The sequence below is a fragment of the Mercenaria mercenaria genome, chromosome 5 (assembly GCF_021730395.1).
Source record: "Mercenaria mercenaria strain notata chromosome 5, MADL_Memer_1, whole genome shotgun sequence".
Lineage (NCBI taxonomy): Eukaryota > Metazoa > Mollusca > Bivalvia > Venerida > Veneridae > Mercenaria > Mercenaria mercenaria.
Window position 1 is genome coordinate 75,297,825 of NC_069365.1, and position 18,556 is coordinate 75,316,380.

The 18,556-nt window shown below is 32.6% G+C and overlaps 1 protein-coding gene across 1 annotated transcript in view; it reads left to right on the forward strand.

Annotated features, from left to right (window-relative positions):
* LOC123558536 (glycine receptor subunit alpha-3-like) overlaps positions 1 to 17,678 on the forward strand; it is a 32,336-nt gene extending 14,658 nt beyond the window's left edge. Inside the window, exons 10-18 of the mRNA XM_053544690.1 lie at positions 8,776 to 8,899; positions 9,377 to 9,441; positions 9,812 to 9,888; positions 10,340 to 10,566; positions 12,644 to 12,726; positions 14,281 to 14,412; positions 15,061 to 15,290; positions 15,678 to 15,872; positions 16,183 to 17,678. Of these exons, the coding sequence (XP_053400665.1) occupies positions 8,776 to 8,899; positions 9,377 to 9,441; positions 9,812 to 9,888; positions 10,340 to 10,566; positions 12,644 to 12,726; positions 14,281 to 14,412; positions 15,061 to 15,290; positions 15,678 to 15,872; positions 16,183 to 16,347 (1,298 nt within the window). The 3' untranslated portion in view covers positions 16,348 to 17,678. The remainder of the gene's footprint in view (positions 1 to 8,775; positions 8,900 to 9,376; positions 9,442 to 9,811; positions 9,889 to 10,339; positions 10,567 to 12,643; positions 12,727 to 14,280; positions 14,413 to 15,060; positions 15,291 to 15,677; positions 15,873 to 16,182) is intronic.
* The last annotated feature ends 878 nt before the right edge of the window (positions 17,679 to 18,556 follow it).

The window sequence follows — 18,556 nt, forward strand, 5'->3', positions numbered from 1 at the left end:
GACACGAATGAAATGTATATATTTTTAAAAGATTTAAAATTCACTTTCCTGTGATATAAATTTCGTGAATGATCTATGACGTACCTTAAGATTATGACGCATTAAAGCGTCAGACTTGCACAAAATGTAACGTAGAGTTTTGGTGGGACATTGTCCGTTTTTCGAGTATAACAATTTTTTCGGATCGAGGAATTTTGTGTAAATTTCAATCATAAATGTGCAAGTATATTTACTTGCGTTTGATTAACAAAAAATTGTATGTCACCGAATTCGTTTTTTCAGTACGTCCGATTTTGTTTCCCCACCCCGAGCTAAAATGCGACGTTATTTGTTGGTATTTTTAAAGTTACTCTAAAGTTTCGGACGATTTCGGTAAACTTGTACTATGGAACAAGTTGTCGACATTTTATCGTAAAAATATACGTTCAATGAAAGCATATACTGAAATATAAAAAAATATCACATATACAGTAAATCGAATTATAATAGAAAAATGAAGTAAACGCGATGTTACTTGGTGGTCTTTTTAAAGTTACGCTGATAGTTTCGGACGATTTCGGAAAATTTGTATTATGGAGCTTATTGCCGACATGATTTCGTTAATTTATACGTTTAATGTTAGCATAATATACTGAAATATAAGAAAATAACACATCGGCCTATAATTCGAATTATAATAGAAAAATGAAGTCCCGGCTAGTTTTGAGCTGTGAATTTTCGGATTTTTTTCAGTTATGATTACCTTAGTTAGCATTCGAGTTTAACGTGTGATTATGATTGAATTCTTACGCATAAGAACGAAAAACTCGGGTTATTCTACGATAAGGTCGCTGACTTCAAATCACTTGCCAAATGGAAGTTTTATAACAGAATGGCATAATCTTCAAGGCTAATTTCTGTAGAACAAGCATCATTAATTTTGTATTACATAAGGCATTAACTTTTAAATACATTAAAACATCAACATACTTTATCAATGAACAGAATGGTCATGTTCCAAAAATTATTTCAAAATTGGACGCCAAAACTTTGAAAAAAAAATAACATTTAATTATAGCTTTAACTAATTTGCCTGGTGTCAAAGATCACAGAACACGACAGTATGAATTTTCACTTGAGTTAAAATATTTCAAACCAAAACCAGGAACTATTTTTATCGGAAGGCGAATTATCGTTGAACGTGGGCGGGCCTTTTTGACTGTTCTGTTATAGGATGACGGAAGGATATCTTGAAATTTATTTTGATTTTCTGATACTTCTAGAAAGCAAATCAGTTATTTTTGTAGCAAGGTATCGTAACATGTAAATATAAGAATTGAATGCTATATTTTTTTGTGCGTTCATATGGTTATGAACCACATTGGAAGGCCAAGTATCGCTTGTGTGATTCAGGAATTTGCAGGAAGTCCCAATGTACTTTATACCTGTATAAACGCACAGAAATTATTATTCAATTCTTAAATAAAATATACATGTGTTCATACCTGTTACAACAGAATATATGCAAAGAACCTTGAAGTAAATACTCTAGAATGCCTATGAACTGATCAGACTGCTGAGGGCAAACTTTGACTTATTCACAGTTTAAAAACAGACAAAATGATGAAGCTATTTCAACAGATTCTTATTTCATTCTTCAACTAAATTTACGGTAAATTCTCTGCTAAATATTGCAGTTAGGAAAATGTTGTAAGCATTATATTTGGTCTCTAGACCAAGTTATTGTTTGCCATCTGTTGCATGTTTTTGATATTACAATCGTCTTCCTTTCAAGACAATGAAATGAATCACTACGTTATTGGAAACCATCAAGTAAATAATTATACAGAGACAAAAGTCTTGTGACAGGTGTTAAGGCTGAAATATAAAATCTATATCACGAAACTGTGCAGACGATATTAGTAATTAAATATTAACTGGCTCTGAGTATTTATTGCACAGATAGATAGATAGATAGATAGATACAGAGACAGAGACAGAGAGACAGTTTATTCAAACAAAAGGCAATATGCACATATGTATATCCTAGGTTTCTGAATTACTTTCTGGTACTTATATCATGTGTAAAAATGTTTAATTCTGCTCATCTCGGGGCTAGAGGGCTTGCACTTCCACTACCGTAAATCAAACCGAACCTGCAACAGTTTCGTTTATGTCGTGTTGGGTGACCTGTGGTTTTCCACTTTTTTATTTTAAAGAAACCGAGGTATTACGGTATTTCAAACGTATTAAAGTGTAGGATTATAATTATTTCGCGCGTTACATGTCATGAATATACTATCAATTTAGATTCCCTACAGTTTGTTAACTCAGCGCCAGGTTATAGTGATTAGTACAGCCAGTCTACCTAACCCTCTGACCTGTGACATTCCGTGCAAAGCATAGTTGTAAAGCCGTATAAATACATAGCCTACTTATTAACGGTTAATAATGTTACACACTGATAGGCCGCACGAAAACTACATGTAGATATAGACTTGTCATAGTGTACTACTGCGGGAAATATAAAGTGGAAGTATTGGACTGGGAAATTCATGGCATGATTAATTTTGATTGATATATTTTTTTCTGCAATAAATTTTGGGAGATGAGTGTGAGGGCATATGAAGAAGGCGGCTGGAATTGAAATTTGGTTTCTTTATACTAACCCCTCCCCCGACGGAGTGATGTAGGGTTGAGTAAGTGCTTTGCAGTATAATGACACGGAAATATATCGAGGGCTTGGTGCAAAACTATTGTGAGTGTATATAAATAAAGAACAAGATACAATAGTTTTGCGCCAAGCCCTTGATATTGTCATAACGGTATGATTTCCATGTAGAAATTAATGAAGTGATAGTTTATATGACAGAAATTGAGTGTTATACTATGGCAATGAGGATAACAAAGTCTAATGTTAATTTATGATCTGTTCTTTTTGCTGTCGTTGATTCTCTTTGATTGTGGGATAGGTAACTTGTTTTTATTTAGGAAATAATGCTTTGGAATTCATAGTCTGTTGTTACAGACACGGCTGCTTATCCTTCCAAATTTTACTAGTGATGGACAATTGCCAGTAAGCAAATTGTTCTTATGGTCAATAGCAGCTATAGTATATATGTATGTGAAATCATGTATGTATTTAGAATTTAAAGTGTATTGAGATTTAAATATGTATTTACAATAACAAGTGCAAGTGGAGCAAGAAAAATAAACAACAAAATGTATAAATTTTGATCGAAATTTTGATAAAAGAGCAACAGCAATCTGCCGACACAAACTTTATTAGTCAATGACCAAGACAACAACATACTCATATGCTATGACATTGTCCCTACACCCACACCCACTCCTGATCAGTTTTATATTGCTTCTACGGAGTGCGACGTTAATCCCAACCAAATATATATATATATTCTACGATAAATCTCACTTGGGAACTTCTTATTTCGATTCTAACACGATGCATGAGTCCATTATAACACATATTCACATCAAATACTAATAATGAAGATTATACAAAAATTTAATGATGCGCTTTTTGACAGAAGTAATTTCATTAAAATCACGTATTAAAATCGAACGCTAATAAAGTTTATTATAATCAAAGAAAAAACCAAAATTTCGCAACTCAAAACTAGCCGGGACTTCTTTTTTCTATTATTATTCGATTTACTGTATATTTGTTATTTCTTATATTTCAGAATATGCTTTCATTGAACGTATATTTTTACGATAGAATGTCGGTAACATGTTTCATAGTACAAGTTTTCCGAAATCGTCCGAAACTTTAGCGTAATTTTAAAAATACAAATAACGTCGCATTTTAGCTCGGGGTTGGGAAAACAAAATCGGTCGTACTGAAAAAACGAATTCGATGACATACAATTTTTGGTTAACCAAACGCAAGTAAATATACTTGCACATTTATGATTGAAATTTAAACAAAATTCCTCGACCCAAAAAAATGTTTTACTCGGAAAACGGACAATTTTCCAGCTAAACTCTACGTTACATTTTGTGTAAGTCTGACGCTTTAATGCGTCATAATCTTAAGGTACGTCATAGATAATTCACGAAAGTTATATCACAGGAAAGGGAATTTTAAATCTTTTAAAAATATATAAATTTCCTTCGTGTCCGCTTCTAACTAAAACAGGAATATGCTGAAAACCTTACAGAAACAATGAAAATGACGCCAAGAAATGACGCCCCAAAAGTGCCGTTAGTGGCCAAGTTTGACAGCGCACCAAACAAATGTGGCTTAAATAAGAGCCAAACGGAAAAGGTAATACAGTTGAACTTCGATGGCTCGAACTCGGATCTTTCGAACACCCGGGATCGTTCGAATTCTTCGCCCGGTCCCGAATTTATTCCTTCTTTATTCTATATAGTTCTACCTCGGATCGCTCGAACTTTGATAATTCGAACTCTCGAACTCATTTGGTGGTCCCCTCGGCTTAATTACAGTGATAATTACACCTATTCAGTCGAACAGACAATTTTTGCCGGGGTGGCTTGTATTTACAAAGTTTTTCACACTTCTGCCTGACATTCGCCAAGCTTCCCCTTTAACCGGCGCGTGCGTAAGTTTTCACACGCTTACGTAATTAGCGTCGGTATACGACAAACAAATTAAAAAAAGTGACTTTCGTTCACTGCAATGCTTTAATGGGCTTTGATTTATACAAATAAAATTATTTAAAATGATTGAGCAAGGTACATACTACGTCTGTCTTTATTTTTTCTGCATAAAAACGGGACATCCGACGTCAACTTTCATAATGCTTTAGCATGGCTGAACAACTTAGTAAAGGGCCCGGATACGTGGGGATAGCTAAGTCAGCTACTGGAAAGCAATATATTTGATAATATTTGTACTGGACTATGATTCAAAAAGGTTTGTTATTCATGTCTTTCTATATGATGCTGTCTTCACCAAATTCTTATAATTATATTAGTGTTTTATCTGTGTTTTTTCCTTATCTATGTCATGTTTGAAAATAAATAATAAAGCATATTTCAGAGTTCGTTTTTTATTTATCATCGTATCGTACACGCATTTAGGTACAATATGACAATATATTACGGTGTAAGGTTTGTAACACATCATGCCCTCGAATTCCCAAATTCAAAATGGCCGCCATTTGGATGGCTCGAACAACGGAAAATTCGAACTAATTTCTACGGGACCCTCGAGTTCGAGCCATCGAAGTTCGACTGTAAATCAGAAATATCCTCAATTTTCTTTCGTTAATTTTTCATAGATATATTTAAAACAAATTTAAAGGTCGCACTCCACCTTAAAGAAAGTTGAATAATTGCGATAAATTCGTATGATGCTATAGTACCTAATTAGAGATGAAGAACCATGTAAGCTGTGCAAGAAGTTATCATAAGACGCCTTTACCGCGACTCTTGCAGCGTATCGGCCTCACGTACAAAATATATATAGCTCTTTCTTGAAAACGAATTATTTTATTTTTAAAGTACTTTAGTTCTTATGTCGTAAGGATTAGTTTACATTAATATCTAAGGTCAAATGGAAAGCTTTAACAATAAAATGCACGATTAAACCCCACCTTTTTCGTAAATATAACGTTAAAGCTCTATTTTATTAAACAAGCTATTAATTTTGATATTTTTGGATCGTTAAAGAGAATTCCTATAGTTTTTTTCCTTTCATAGATTTTTTTTTTTATATTCACATATATGATAGGAAAATTTGTGCTTTAAACAATGAACAAATAAAAACAATAGTCACCAGGCTTGTTTTTGTGAAAAATTGTTTTGAACACACCCACTGTTGCTGAAACTGCCAGCGGTTTTTAAACATTTTCATAATTTTCTGCTTTTTTATAAATACCAACCAAAATATACATCCAGGCAGCACAATACGGTTTTTTCTTTTTACAGATTTTATTATATACTTATTTGATATCATAGTCATATTTGTAATACTCTATCCTTACAATAATAGGTACAAATGAAAAAAATATTGTTTCATATTTACTTTCGTGAACTTTTTTCAATGAAAAATACCCATAGAGAAGAATATCATTTTTTTTTAAATTTTGAAAAAACTCTTTCATAGAATTTTTTCTTTTTCTTCTTGTGTATAGATAATTGTATTGTGAGCATAAAAATGGCTAAAAATGTATGGGTCACCAGGCTAAATGTTATGTTAAGACCGCTAGAATACAACACCTGTTCAGACGGAAATGGCGCGAACCTGGCCAAATTGATTACATGTATGTCTGCTAAAAGTTAAAAAAAAAGTTTTAAAAATTCTTAATTCCTTATATAATTGAATACTAAATGATCTGAAAGGTGATATTGTCTTATCAGTACTAAGTCAATTATCTTACATTTTATGAACAACACTGTCTTTGTACTAAAATGCGATGTGAAAACACAACCACAAAAATAGCAAGATACCTGTCAGGCATAATACTTGTCAATACAACATAAACCAGTATCAACATTTGATTACTGATATAACTTATCAAAAATGTTATTTCATTCAAAATTCCTCATATTTAAGATTGTCTGTAACATGTTTCAACAAATGTTGACTTCAGTTCAGTTTTCCATAGAAAGTGTCGGCTGCGCAGAAAGATGCGCATAAAAAACTATAGGAATTCCCTTTAAACCAGAAATAAAATGATATATATGAATTATATGAAAATTCCATATTCATTCTGTTTTAACAATACAATTGAGGAATTGGCAGTTGTAAAGAGGTAGAATATAGATCTCATTATCCAGAGTTCGCGGATTCAAATTTCGATTAGAGCCCGATTAAATGTGGTTTCAACAGTTCCTAAAGGAAGACTCTTTGGAAAAAAAAAGAACGCTACCGAGAAAAAATAATAGCAAACTCAATTTGACTGAGTCTTTCATGAGCGGAGATAAAACGCGCAAAAACGCTTCGTGTCTTCTGCCACCGCCTTCAGTGAAACTCCATGATCCCAAATGACCAGAAAATATAGCATTACTGGGCCCAAGTACAGATGTGGTTATAGTTAAACAATATGTAAGAACATCTTTTTGAAGCATAGAACCAAACTAAACAAAACAATAGCAAACTCGGATTGATCCAGGTTTTTTTCATAAGAAGCAATAAATGCAAACAACCTCTCATGCACTTAAACATACGTAAGCGAAAGTCTGTAATACAGACACTTTGGATGGAGTCCATCAACCAACCCAAAGTACAAAAAAATACAAGGTGCGAGTCCAAGAGTCAGTAATCATGCGTGGTTAAATAAAGTTGAACGAACTAGTTTCCCTCTAGAAAATAGGATGAGCTTATGTACAAGATAGCCTTCCGCAAATCTACAAATATGCTACTTGGTCCGCATCATTAAAATTGCTCTAGCAAGTTTTCGATTGTTTCACAGATAAATATTTCTATAAGTTATCGACAACTTAATAGAGTCTAGGGAATAACAACAACAACAACAATATTGGAATGAATTCAATTAAGCATTTGACGCTAAAGCAATATTATGCTATCATTTCTATCATTACATGAATCTATAATTGGATGCTTTGATTAAAATGTAACGGTATTGACTAAGTCAGAGAAATTTATTGCAGGCGATTTCAATAAAGTCTATTCAAATGAGTGTGAAGATAAAATGTGCATTGTTATTTACGTCTTTCATTTCGGTGTAAGCTTATCAGGGATATATAAAATTGTTAAGGTCAGGTGCATGTAAGTTTTAAATTATTACTATAATAATGTTCCTCACAATTTATTTTCGATTTCTTCATAAATTTTGAATATTTTTCCAGATACACCCTTGGATTTTTTTTAAACCTATCAATTCCTTATTATAGTAATTTGTGTAGATATTAACATGTGTATCGTTCGCGATTGATAAATTGCTTAAAACGATCCAGTTTAACATGCATTTGTCAAAATATCAAAGAACCAAGAAGCTTTGTCAAAAGGGCAGAGAACAAACTTAAGATGCATTTGTAAAAAGCAAAGAGAATCAAGATGCAGTTTTAAAAGTAGCAGAGAATCAAGATACGTTTTAAAAAATGCAGACAAACAAAGTGCATTTGTAAAAAAGAGCTGACAACTATGGGGCATTTGTAAGAAAAGCAAATTTATTTTGTGCAAAGATTAAGCACCAAGATTTCGTTGATTCACATCATTAAAGATAAGCTTTCAGTAGCTAATAGTCATTTTCTAATAATACAACATCATAACCGTATTAAGTAACAATACGTGTGAAATGAGATAATGATCAACGGTAAAGTCGGAGCGTAAAGGAAAGACTGGTTTTAGTAAACATGTGTAGGCACATATTCTGGTATAGCTCTTTTTGTATTATTTTAGACGCGTATATAACAAGTGTATGAAACCTTTATCTCTTTATTTGAGCTGCACCATGAGAAAACCAACATTTGTGACCAGCATCCGCGCAGTCTGGTCAGGATCCATGCTGTTCATTAACGGTTTCTCTAATTGCAGCAGGCAGCATGAATCCTGACCAGACTGCGCGGATGCACAGGCTGCTCTGGATCCATGCTGGTCGCAAATGCACTATGTTGGTTTTCTCATCGTGCGGCTATTTTTGTTGTACATTTATAATAATGAAATCATCTGAACTGATGCGATCGCATACCGTTACGCTTACATTGCACATACTTAAATATTTTATGTAATGAACAAATTGACAAGCCTTCGAAGCGATCTATGCATACACGGTTTCGTTTTCAGTTTTACTGATTGGAGTAACATTTTGAAATTATTAAGCATTCATTTGCAATATATTGTAGGACAATTCAGTATTTTTACTAAGACAATGAAAACCATCACAGGTGCAACGGTTGTGTATTCTAGCATTATGTTGCTGGTTCTGACAGCCACTGTAAACGTTTGCAGCAGTATCAACGTTACAATGTAAGTTAAAACATTTATCATCATTGCTCTTCAAATCTCTTTTTTGCCTTTTTTTCTAATAACCTTTTTTTTTCATTTTTGCAGCTGTAAGGTTATTGCAGCTGTATCTCATTTGCATAATTCGAGCTGTTTTACAGTCGTTTGAAGGTGTAAATTGAAATCTACAGCTGTAAAATCCATGTTGTTATACAAAATCTACATGTGTAAATTTGAAATAATCATGACTGTAATTTGAACAAAAACAAAACTCACTCTACGTAATGGTACATGACTCACTAACATCTCACTGGTTTTAGTTACTGGTTTTAGTTACTAACAAACGAAGTGTAACATTTTCATTTCATCATATAAATTAGCAGTCTTTGATAATTATGAAAACAATGTCAAAAACTAACATCTATTAAACGTGGAGAAAGATGTGTCTTTCCTGTATGTCAAAAATATTACACATTAACTTAACAAACTGTACATTTTCAGGTCGACTATATTGGATGACATATTTACAGGCTATGACAAAAAACTACCACCAAAATTCAACACAGGTGAGTATAGCAGTGTTTAGTGAATCATAGTAAAATAAAAAAATAAACGGTAAGGGTATATTTCCCGGAAGCACAGAACACCCTTTACTCAGCCAAGAAGACATGTATCGCAAAGTAGGCCTGCAACAAAAAGATACTGTTATAGAAAAATATAGACGGGCTGCTTCATAAATCCAACAGCAAGTACAATTTATATTCAAAATACAGAAATGGGTAAGGGGTAGATAAAAGGGTTAGCGTGTTGGGGAAAACATCAAACATAACTTTAACACTAAAATCAAAAATACATTTTTCGTCGAAAAGGTAATCGAATACACATTTTACGGGACGATTTTTTATCTAATACAACTGACTTCATTTTATATTTCAGTCGGACCAGACCAACAGATTGCAGTTGTGGTCAATCTTTTTGTCAATTCAATGTTTTCTATCAGGGAAGCAAATATGGTAGGTTCAGTATGAGTATTATAAATCGACATTGAATTGTTGACCAAAGGCTTTAATACATTTTACATGTTCCCGATTCTTTGCCTTTTGAGATTTATCTTATATTTTTCTAAATTTCTCTGTAAAACGTTTTGGTAGAATTTGAATCTTGAACAAGTCAACAACAACAACAAATGATAATAGAGGTCTAGGTTTTTATGATATTTCCTTGTTTACATAATTACAATTACTGTTTATTTATTTTACCTTGCTCCCTAAATGTATCACTGTTAATGTAAAATCTTAAAATGTGCACATCTTTTCCAGGGGATTCATATGATTTAGAAAGGATGTAAAAACCCCTAAAACAAGTTTAAATAGCATTGATTAACTTTTAAACAAATCGTAAACGTTCAATTTGCGTAGTTAAAAAGGATATCTTACGTAACTGTACACATTTCGCTTTGTATAGGACTATTCCATGAGCATATTTTTGAGGGAGCGTTGGGTAGATGAGAGGTTAAAGTATACTGATGTACTCAATCTTTCACGACTTGAGTTAGATAGTTCAATGTTTGGCGACATATGGATGCCTGATTTGTACATTGTCAACGAGAAGGAATCGGATTATCATGAAGTGACAATACCAAACAAGATGGTCCATATATATCCGGATGGTACAGTACAATTTAGTGCCAGGTACATATATCATCGCTTTTTGCCTGATTCCAAGTCGAACAAGTGGTGTTTGGGTAGTTCGTAAACCAGTTAAAAAAAAAGATATTTGATGTCTATCTTTCACAAACATATCCTTTAATTATCTTTATAAATTTACTTCAAATGTAAATTATTGCATTAAGCGTATTTAACTTTACTAAATATAGTTATTCATAATTATTGTTCATTAAAATGTCTTTAAAATTAAATTCAAATGTAAACAACACCCTCATCAAATGTTTTTATCTTTTATTTCATTAATTAGTACTATTAATACATAATATTTTTTAATGTTATGTTTACATAAATCGTGAGTAGTAATTGTTTATATTTTTAAGTATGAAATATGGGTCTAGTTTAAAGCCTTAACAAATACATTACATGTTTGCAAACGCACATTGAATGAAACCTGAAGCTAGTAACATGTGCATAAACATTGTAGTTGACTACTATCCGGACTTATTCAGCTTGACTTTAGTTGACATCAGAAATTCCTTAGAACAACTTGAGGATGCATTATGTGTAAGTTTCGCGATGAATAGCTGATTTATTCTGAAATAACTTGTGGAGTGGAAGAAGTCGACAAACAAAAAGCATCACTCATAGCAGCCTAAACATTGTTAATTAACAATAAATTATAAGAAATAATGCATTTCTACTACCATTAGGAAATAAAATGCATAAATCATGAATATTGAATAATTAAAGAAACAAATTCCATCGGTTTCGCTCTGATGTATTCATTTTGTCTGAAACGCTTTGAATTGCAATATATATAAATGTCAGTACCTATCAGAAGAGTAAAATCAGTCTCAAGAGACTGAACAAATCTGATAAGATACTTCTATCAGAAAAATGACTCAAAGGTAGGAAATGTTTGCAAAAGCTTTATAAGCGCATGCTGCAGTCACATAGATGCTGGAAAATAAGCTGAATTTTTGTTACATGCTTCCACACGTTTGTAGGCACTTTGTAAAAAGGTAACATTTGCAGGAAAGCTGAACTGTTAATGATTTATTGCCAAGTTGTAGGTTTACATGCACAAACATTCCTAAGCATATTAAGAAACTAATTCATATGTTACATCTTTGTCAAAGAAATATTTTCACAAATGTTTAGGTAAAACCGAGTATAATATTGTGCTTCAGCAGTTACTATCCAGAAGTGTTTTCAGATATAGAAGTGTACAAAGATTAGTTAATTTCTTGATTGCTGAGAGATACTCAGAATGGGGACCTAACGGACAGGATTTGTTAGAGAGGTGGTTACAGATTAAACAATTGCAACCAAGATCACTATTCAACAAACCAGGTACCTGACATATCGAATGAAGACTAGAAACTCAGTGTTTGATATGTCAGGTACCAGAAAAAGAATTACAGACAGCACCCTTCTGGCAAATTCATTTGTATAAATGTACCTATTGAGCCGATGCTTTGGATAGAAAACATATTTGGAAACAACTGTTTTAGACTATAATAATTAGATACACCGTTTTTAATTTTCCTTTGTTTACTTTTCATACATAAAGAACACCTGAATTAAAATTTTACTTTGTCACATAAATGTTACTAGCTGTATAGGTTTTTCAAAGCTGATTAAGATATTACACAGTGGGTAACAATTACCTCAATCTGACTAAAGTACTTGATCTTCTAAACGAAGATCTGAGAACGACCCATTCACATTCGTCTTCTGTATATTTTGGATTTCCATTATTGCTATTTTTATTTTATCCAATCAGACGACTTGTTCGATTGTCAAAGAGTAAGAAAAACATGCAGTTATTCCAGGGCTCGAACCCGGGACCCCTCGCTTACAAAGCAAGTGGCCTACCGACTGAGCTAACCGGCTATCTGATACATTACGACATAAGAATAGTAAATATCAAAAGTCAAGGCTACAGGTAGATTTGCAAGATGTTGTAAGCTAGGCTCTGATTGGCTAGCGAAAGGGTCGTCAGAACGAGGCAATGAATAGGTCGTTTTCAGATCCTATGCGTAGCGTAATAGGAGATGTACTTTAGTCAGATTGCAATTACCTTTCATTTTGTTTAAAGGGTTACCGGAATATTTTCGTGTCGAATGTATCTGCATAAATATCCATTTGATACACAGACTTGTCGTCTAGATGTGGAAAGCTGTAAGTTAAACTTTCATTTGTTTTCTACTTAATAAAATGTGTTCACTTTTCTATAAAACATGTCGCGCTTAAAACCAGTACCATTCGTTTATACAACTTTTTGTCGTGAAAATATACATTCATTTGGTTTTTACTACCTGCGAGCGTTTCTGTTGTCCTTTCTTTGAAGTTGCATCTATAATGTAAATTATGCATATGCATCTGGCGATAATGCATTATCATCATTTTCAATTAATTCTGCACTCGTAAATCGTCGTGAAAAGCTAATCGCATCAATCCCAGAAGCCGCTTTTATTTCCACTTCGAGTACAGTTAAGTTGTAATTTATACACACGCTTTTAATTCCACTTCCAGTACAATTCAATTATAGTATTACATATATATAAATAGTTGAGAACATTTATATATCGTAACAATCATTTTTTCAGTTGAAAACAAGATTTTATGTTTAGTAGCGCTCCACTTTTCAGTTTAGAACGTCAAGATTTAATGTTTTGTAGCGCTTTAGCGCTCCACCAAGATTTATGGTTTCATAACGCTAAACTTTTAAGTTAAGAACAGCATTCCTATTCTTCGTAACGCTTACATTTTCAGTTGAGCTCTTTATGTTTCGTAACGTTCAAACAACGTTGTATGTTTAATAACACTTAAGAGTTAAGCTGACAAAAACAAACAAATTTTATGTTTCGTCACGCTCAACTTTGCAGCTGAGAACTCCATTTTATATTTTGTAACGCTCAACCTTTCATTTAAGAACAACAATTCATATTTGTATGCAGCAATTAAATGATTCTATATACGTTTGGAATGTAAATGTATCATGATAATAGCAAACCGAGCATTGTCCATTTTCTATTTATACTGATGTTCTGTTAATTTTTAAAAGGTGGTTAATCAGATTTTGGTCAAGTAACGGATTCGTTCGAAACTTTAACATCTTAACAGTTACACTTACTGATTTTCACGTAGCGCTTTAGAAAAAATAGTTTTCAGATGAGGTAGTTTTAAAACTTGATTTACCAATCCCGATTGTCCAACCAATTTACAGTTCTTTTAGCATAAGTATTTATTTGATAACATATTTTGCAAAATGAATGATATATATATAAGAAAAATATTAGTCTGTTCTTTTTATATATTTATTAAATATTTGCTTAAAAATTACATATCTAGCTGCATTTAAATAGAAGTATAAGCTTGAAAAAATATTGTTACCATTCTTTGCTTATCGTAGTTGCGCAACCAAGACATATTGGAAATAAATGAAGCTACATGCGGTTTTAAAACTGGATTCAGATTGTTGGAATATCCCTGTATCTATCATATACAAATGTAAAACTAGATACTTTTGAAATAAAAAGAATAATTCAACTCTCTTAACAAAGGGATTTAAATATAACATTTAAAATACATCTCTGGCAGGGATCTATCTCTATATTAGGGCAGTTTTTGTTCCTTTCATTTATTTCTAACAGAATATAAAAAAGATGTCATAAAGTATTGCATAAATGTGATTGACCACCTTTAGATTGAAAACTATTACATTTATTCAAGATGGCCACAGTACTAACAATCTGAAGTTTGAATGGGATTCAAAGGCAGTTACGGTAGCAAACGACATACTTCTCCCGAATGTCTTTATAAAGAGCATTAACTCGTACAACTGCGATAAAGACTACTTCGGAAGTAAGTTATCATAGTAGCCTCCCTTCGTAGGCATTAATGTTTTGAACATAATAACATGTAAATCATTATAACGGAATATATGAATGAATATTGAACATTGATCTGTCTGTCAAAGGTGGAGCAAGTGATAGTTCTTAACTTGTTATCAATGGCTTGAAGTCGTTGGTATGTGTTTTGAATTACCGCTTGTTTTGTATAAACAGTTTTACCTCATACGCAAGTTAACCAATTTACGTTGTTTTCAACAATAAATTGATGAGTCAGAGCGGAAAGAAAATATTATTAACATGATTGCATATTTTATGATGTAGCATTAACTTTTAAATTATTGATATTACCTGAAACAGTGAATAGATATATTTATGTACATCGGGGAATGTTGCCAAGGACGAGTTCATTTGTTTAAAGGAAAACAAGAAAGACGGACTGAACTGAAAAAATGTCATTTGTTATCTAAAATGACGGAAGTATGAAGAAAAGTAATGACTACAATACAAACAATTTCTTGTAAACAGTAGTCTTTATTCAAATTGTTCATCCGCTATTTAAGTTGCTCATCCCTGCATAGAGGTAACATTTATCTTTGTAAGGATCGACTTCGTCATTTCAATTGATTATACCTATTTCATTAGATTATTTCTATTTCAGTTGTTTATCCGTGCATTGGAGTAACGTTCGTCTTCGTCAGGAATTTCGAGTACTATATTTTACAAATATATCTTCCAAGCATTTTAATCGTCATTCTGTCTTGGGTAAGCTTCTGGTTGGACTGCACAGCTGTACCTGCTCGTATATCGCTAGGACTTTTGACGGTACTTACCATGACCACACAGAGCTCGACTGTTACAGAACATTTGCCGCGCGTTTCATATCTGAAGGTAGCAAGTTCCTGTGTTATCAGTCCAAAATTACCTCTTATTTTGGAATTTTATTTTGGTCTTTACATGAGATAACAAATATGTATTTGGGTAACACAATGAAGATTGCTGTTGTGAATAGTACATAAAATCTATAAGTTTGCAGCGTATACAAATGACATGCAAATTATAAAGTAGGGTTTTAATTCAAACGGATGCAATGAACAAAACCACTGTCCTAAAAAAACAACAACAACAACTACAACAACAAAGAGTTTAAAAAAATATTCCTAAATCAAAGATTACTTTGAAATAAGTAATTCTCTAATAATTTCAATTGTCAATCCACGGAATTAATTCAATGCTTCATTGACTCATTAAACTTTTTCCTGTTTTATATTGATTTAGGCGATTGACGTTTATATGGCAGCATGTCTCACCTTCGTGTTCCTTGGTCTGGTAGAGTTTGCATACGTTAATGTGCTAACACGTGTTGAACGACGACGCTTTAAATCAAAACCAGCTGACCAGAAAGAAAATGACCAGAAGGAATTGAATGGAAATGCTGTGAAAGAATCACTGAAACTACCTGCAAAAAATGATGTGAGTTTGCTTAAGATTAAATCCAGAACCAGCAAAACATGCTGACCTGATAGATGCTTATAATTGATTGTCAGCCGATTAAGTATGCCTTTTTTGAGTACCATTAACGTGTTTAAACTCTCTGTGGTGTCTTTGCAAATGACCCTTCCGAGGCGGTGTTCCATTATGATCCTTTATTTGTTTATTTCATCAAAATTCTTTGTCTATGCATTTTCGTATGCGTTCTAAGGCGACTGCGTTCCTTGATAATGGCTTTTCTTGTTTGATATTCCTTCTTGTTCTTTTAAATGAGATAAACTTCTATTTTCAGGACTCGGAATCAAACAACCCACGTGGGTTTGAAATACCATGTTTTCAGCAACTGTCCAATCTTGGACGCGCACGGATGGTAGACAAGATTTCACGTGTCATGTTTCCACTGACATTTGTAATTTTTAACATTGTGTACTGGTGTTTGTATTTCTCTATGGGTTAAGCTATACTGAAATATAGAATTGAATTGGACAAAATTACAAAGTACAACTCCGTGAAAGTGAAAGAAAAAGTTGTGTAGTAATTTCATAGCATCGCTTGGATTATTTAACAAACATCAATCTGATATGATTTGGAAATAAGAATTGTATTTACAAAAAAAAAACTTTTAACTGATGGATATGGCCAACCCTCTTGTGTTCGATGAATTTTTACCCCATCCTTCGCTTTAATTCGAAATGACGTATGCTTTCAATTATCTATTTGTTACATTCTGTTGATTTTTGTGAATTTTTATTGTCATTTAAAATTTTAAGTAATAAAATGTGAAAAATAGACACAAACCTAGCAACCATATGTTAAGTTCCAAGCTTTAAAACGAGTCTGCGGATGTTTTTGTGTAAGCAGATAAAAATTGTTTTTAATTATGTTTTTTCGCTATTTTTCGGGCATTTTGAAAGATATTGTTGTTTGATATAATATACAGACAAACGACAAAGATAAGACTTTAAAATAGGGAAAATCGTTTAAAATCTTATTGATATGACAGATTGATTTTGAATATTTTATTACATCATTAAAAAGAACTTCAATGTGTTATATCATAACGTTAATTAAAAGCTCTTTATTTCTTTATTTTTACTCTTTGACATATTTGAGGTTCATTAAGGGTATTTTAGTAAGCAATATACAAAGACCGTATGTTTCAAATAATAGTCTGTATTCCTGTTCGGTACTTATTGTTCGTTCTCAAATTTATTTTACTGATTTTATAGGGCTGATTCTGTACTTGAGGTAACGATAGTTCGGTTTTACCATGAATACACCATGTAAATAGATTTACATTCAGAACGTAGGCTCCATAAGGGGTTATTTTTGTCTGGTTCATTTTCTCGTATTGCAACATCTTATTTAAATCCCTGTAAATGTATATAGGACGTCTTTTTATGATTTCTCAAAACATTTAATAACTTCAGGCTAAAGCATACCATCATCTTAACAAAAGAATAAGGCATGCGCACTAAATGTACTTTTTTTTGTAAATACTTTGTATTATTTGTAACAGACTTTTTGGAACTATCCATTCAATAATTTGTCATTAATAAGTATGACGTTTGCTGCCTTTCGAAGACAATACAGCAGTTTGTATGTTAAAGATATGAACGGAACTTCAGTCCAAGTGCCCATGTTTTTGTTTTCTGAACTGCTTAGGCATTGTATACGTCATAGTGTGTTTGGTAACTATGCACTGACTAATAAAAGTATCTCATAAGATTGGTTTTGACATTCGTAACTATCAAAATAACATGTAAATAAAGTTGTAAACAAAATATTTGTTTAGAATCTGGTGTTCTATAAGTCGTTTCCTTTTGATAAATATTCTAGAAATTCAACATGTCCGTTCAAATCGTAACAAAATGTAACGAAAAGAGTATTTATTTACACAAAATTAAAAACAGTGTATCCTGGCGTTTTCAACTGATACAAATGTTTAGAAGATACAACATTTTACGTATTGATTTGTAATGGCAAAGCATTGATTTTTAGAATGTATTTGCCTTAATGCATGTAGCAATTAATTTATACAGTTACACGAATTATCAAGATTTCATACAAAACTGTAAAAAGCCCTTACCTGAGCAACATTGTTTTAGGAAAACGACGTTATAATTTTTTAAAAGGATAAAAGAAATCTCTTAACCTTTATACTTAAAATAGAATTATAATTTTACGAAACTGGTGTATAGCATGGAAGATACAATGCAATGAAGGATTTAACCTTTAGCCTGCTGTCGGCAAGTGATTCTACTATTGCGACCTGTGCAGACCAATATCAGCCTGCATATCCCTGAAGTCTGATCATTGTCTGCACTGTTCGCTACTCAGTCAGCAAATTTTCAGTAAACACCCCTTCGAATAATAAATGGTATTGCTCAAATTGATTGATGGACCAGTCCGTTATAAAAATTTAGCAGGGAAGGATTTAAAGGATTTGTAGTATAGTTCTGTATTGTGAAATTCTCTAGTTTTATATAAGAATGTTTTTAGCAGAGTAGCAGAATAGCAGAATAACTCCAGCAGAATGGCAGAATAGCAGAATACCTCCAGCAGAATGGTAGAATAGCAGATAACTTCAGCAGAATGGCAGAATAGCAGAATAGCTCCAGCAGAATGGCAGAATAGCAGAATAACTCCAGCAGAATGGCAGAACA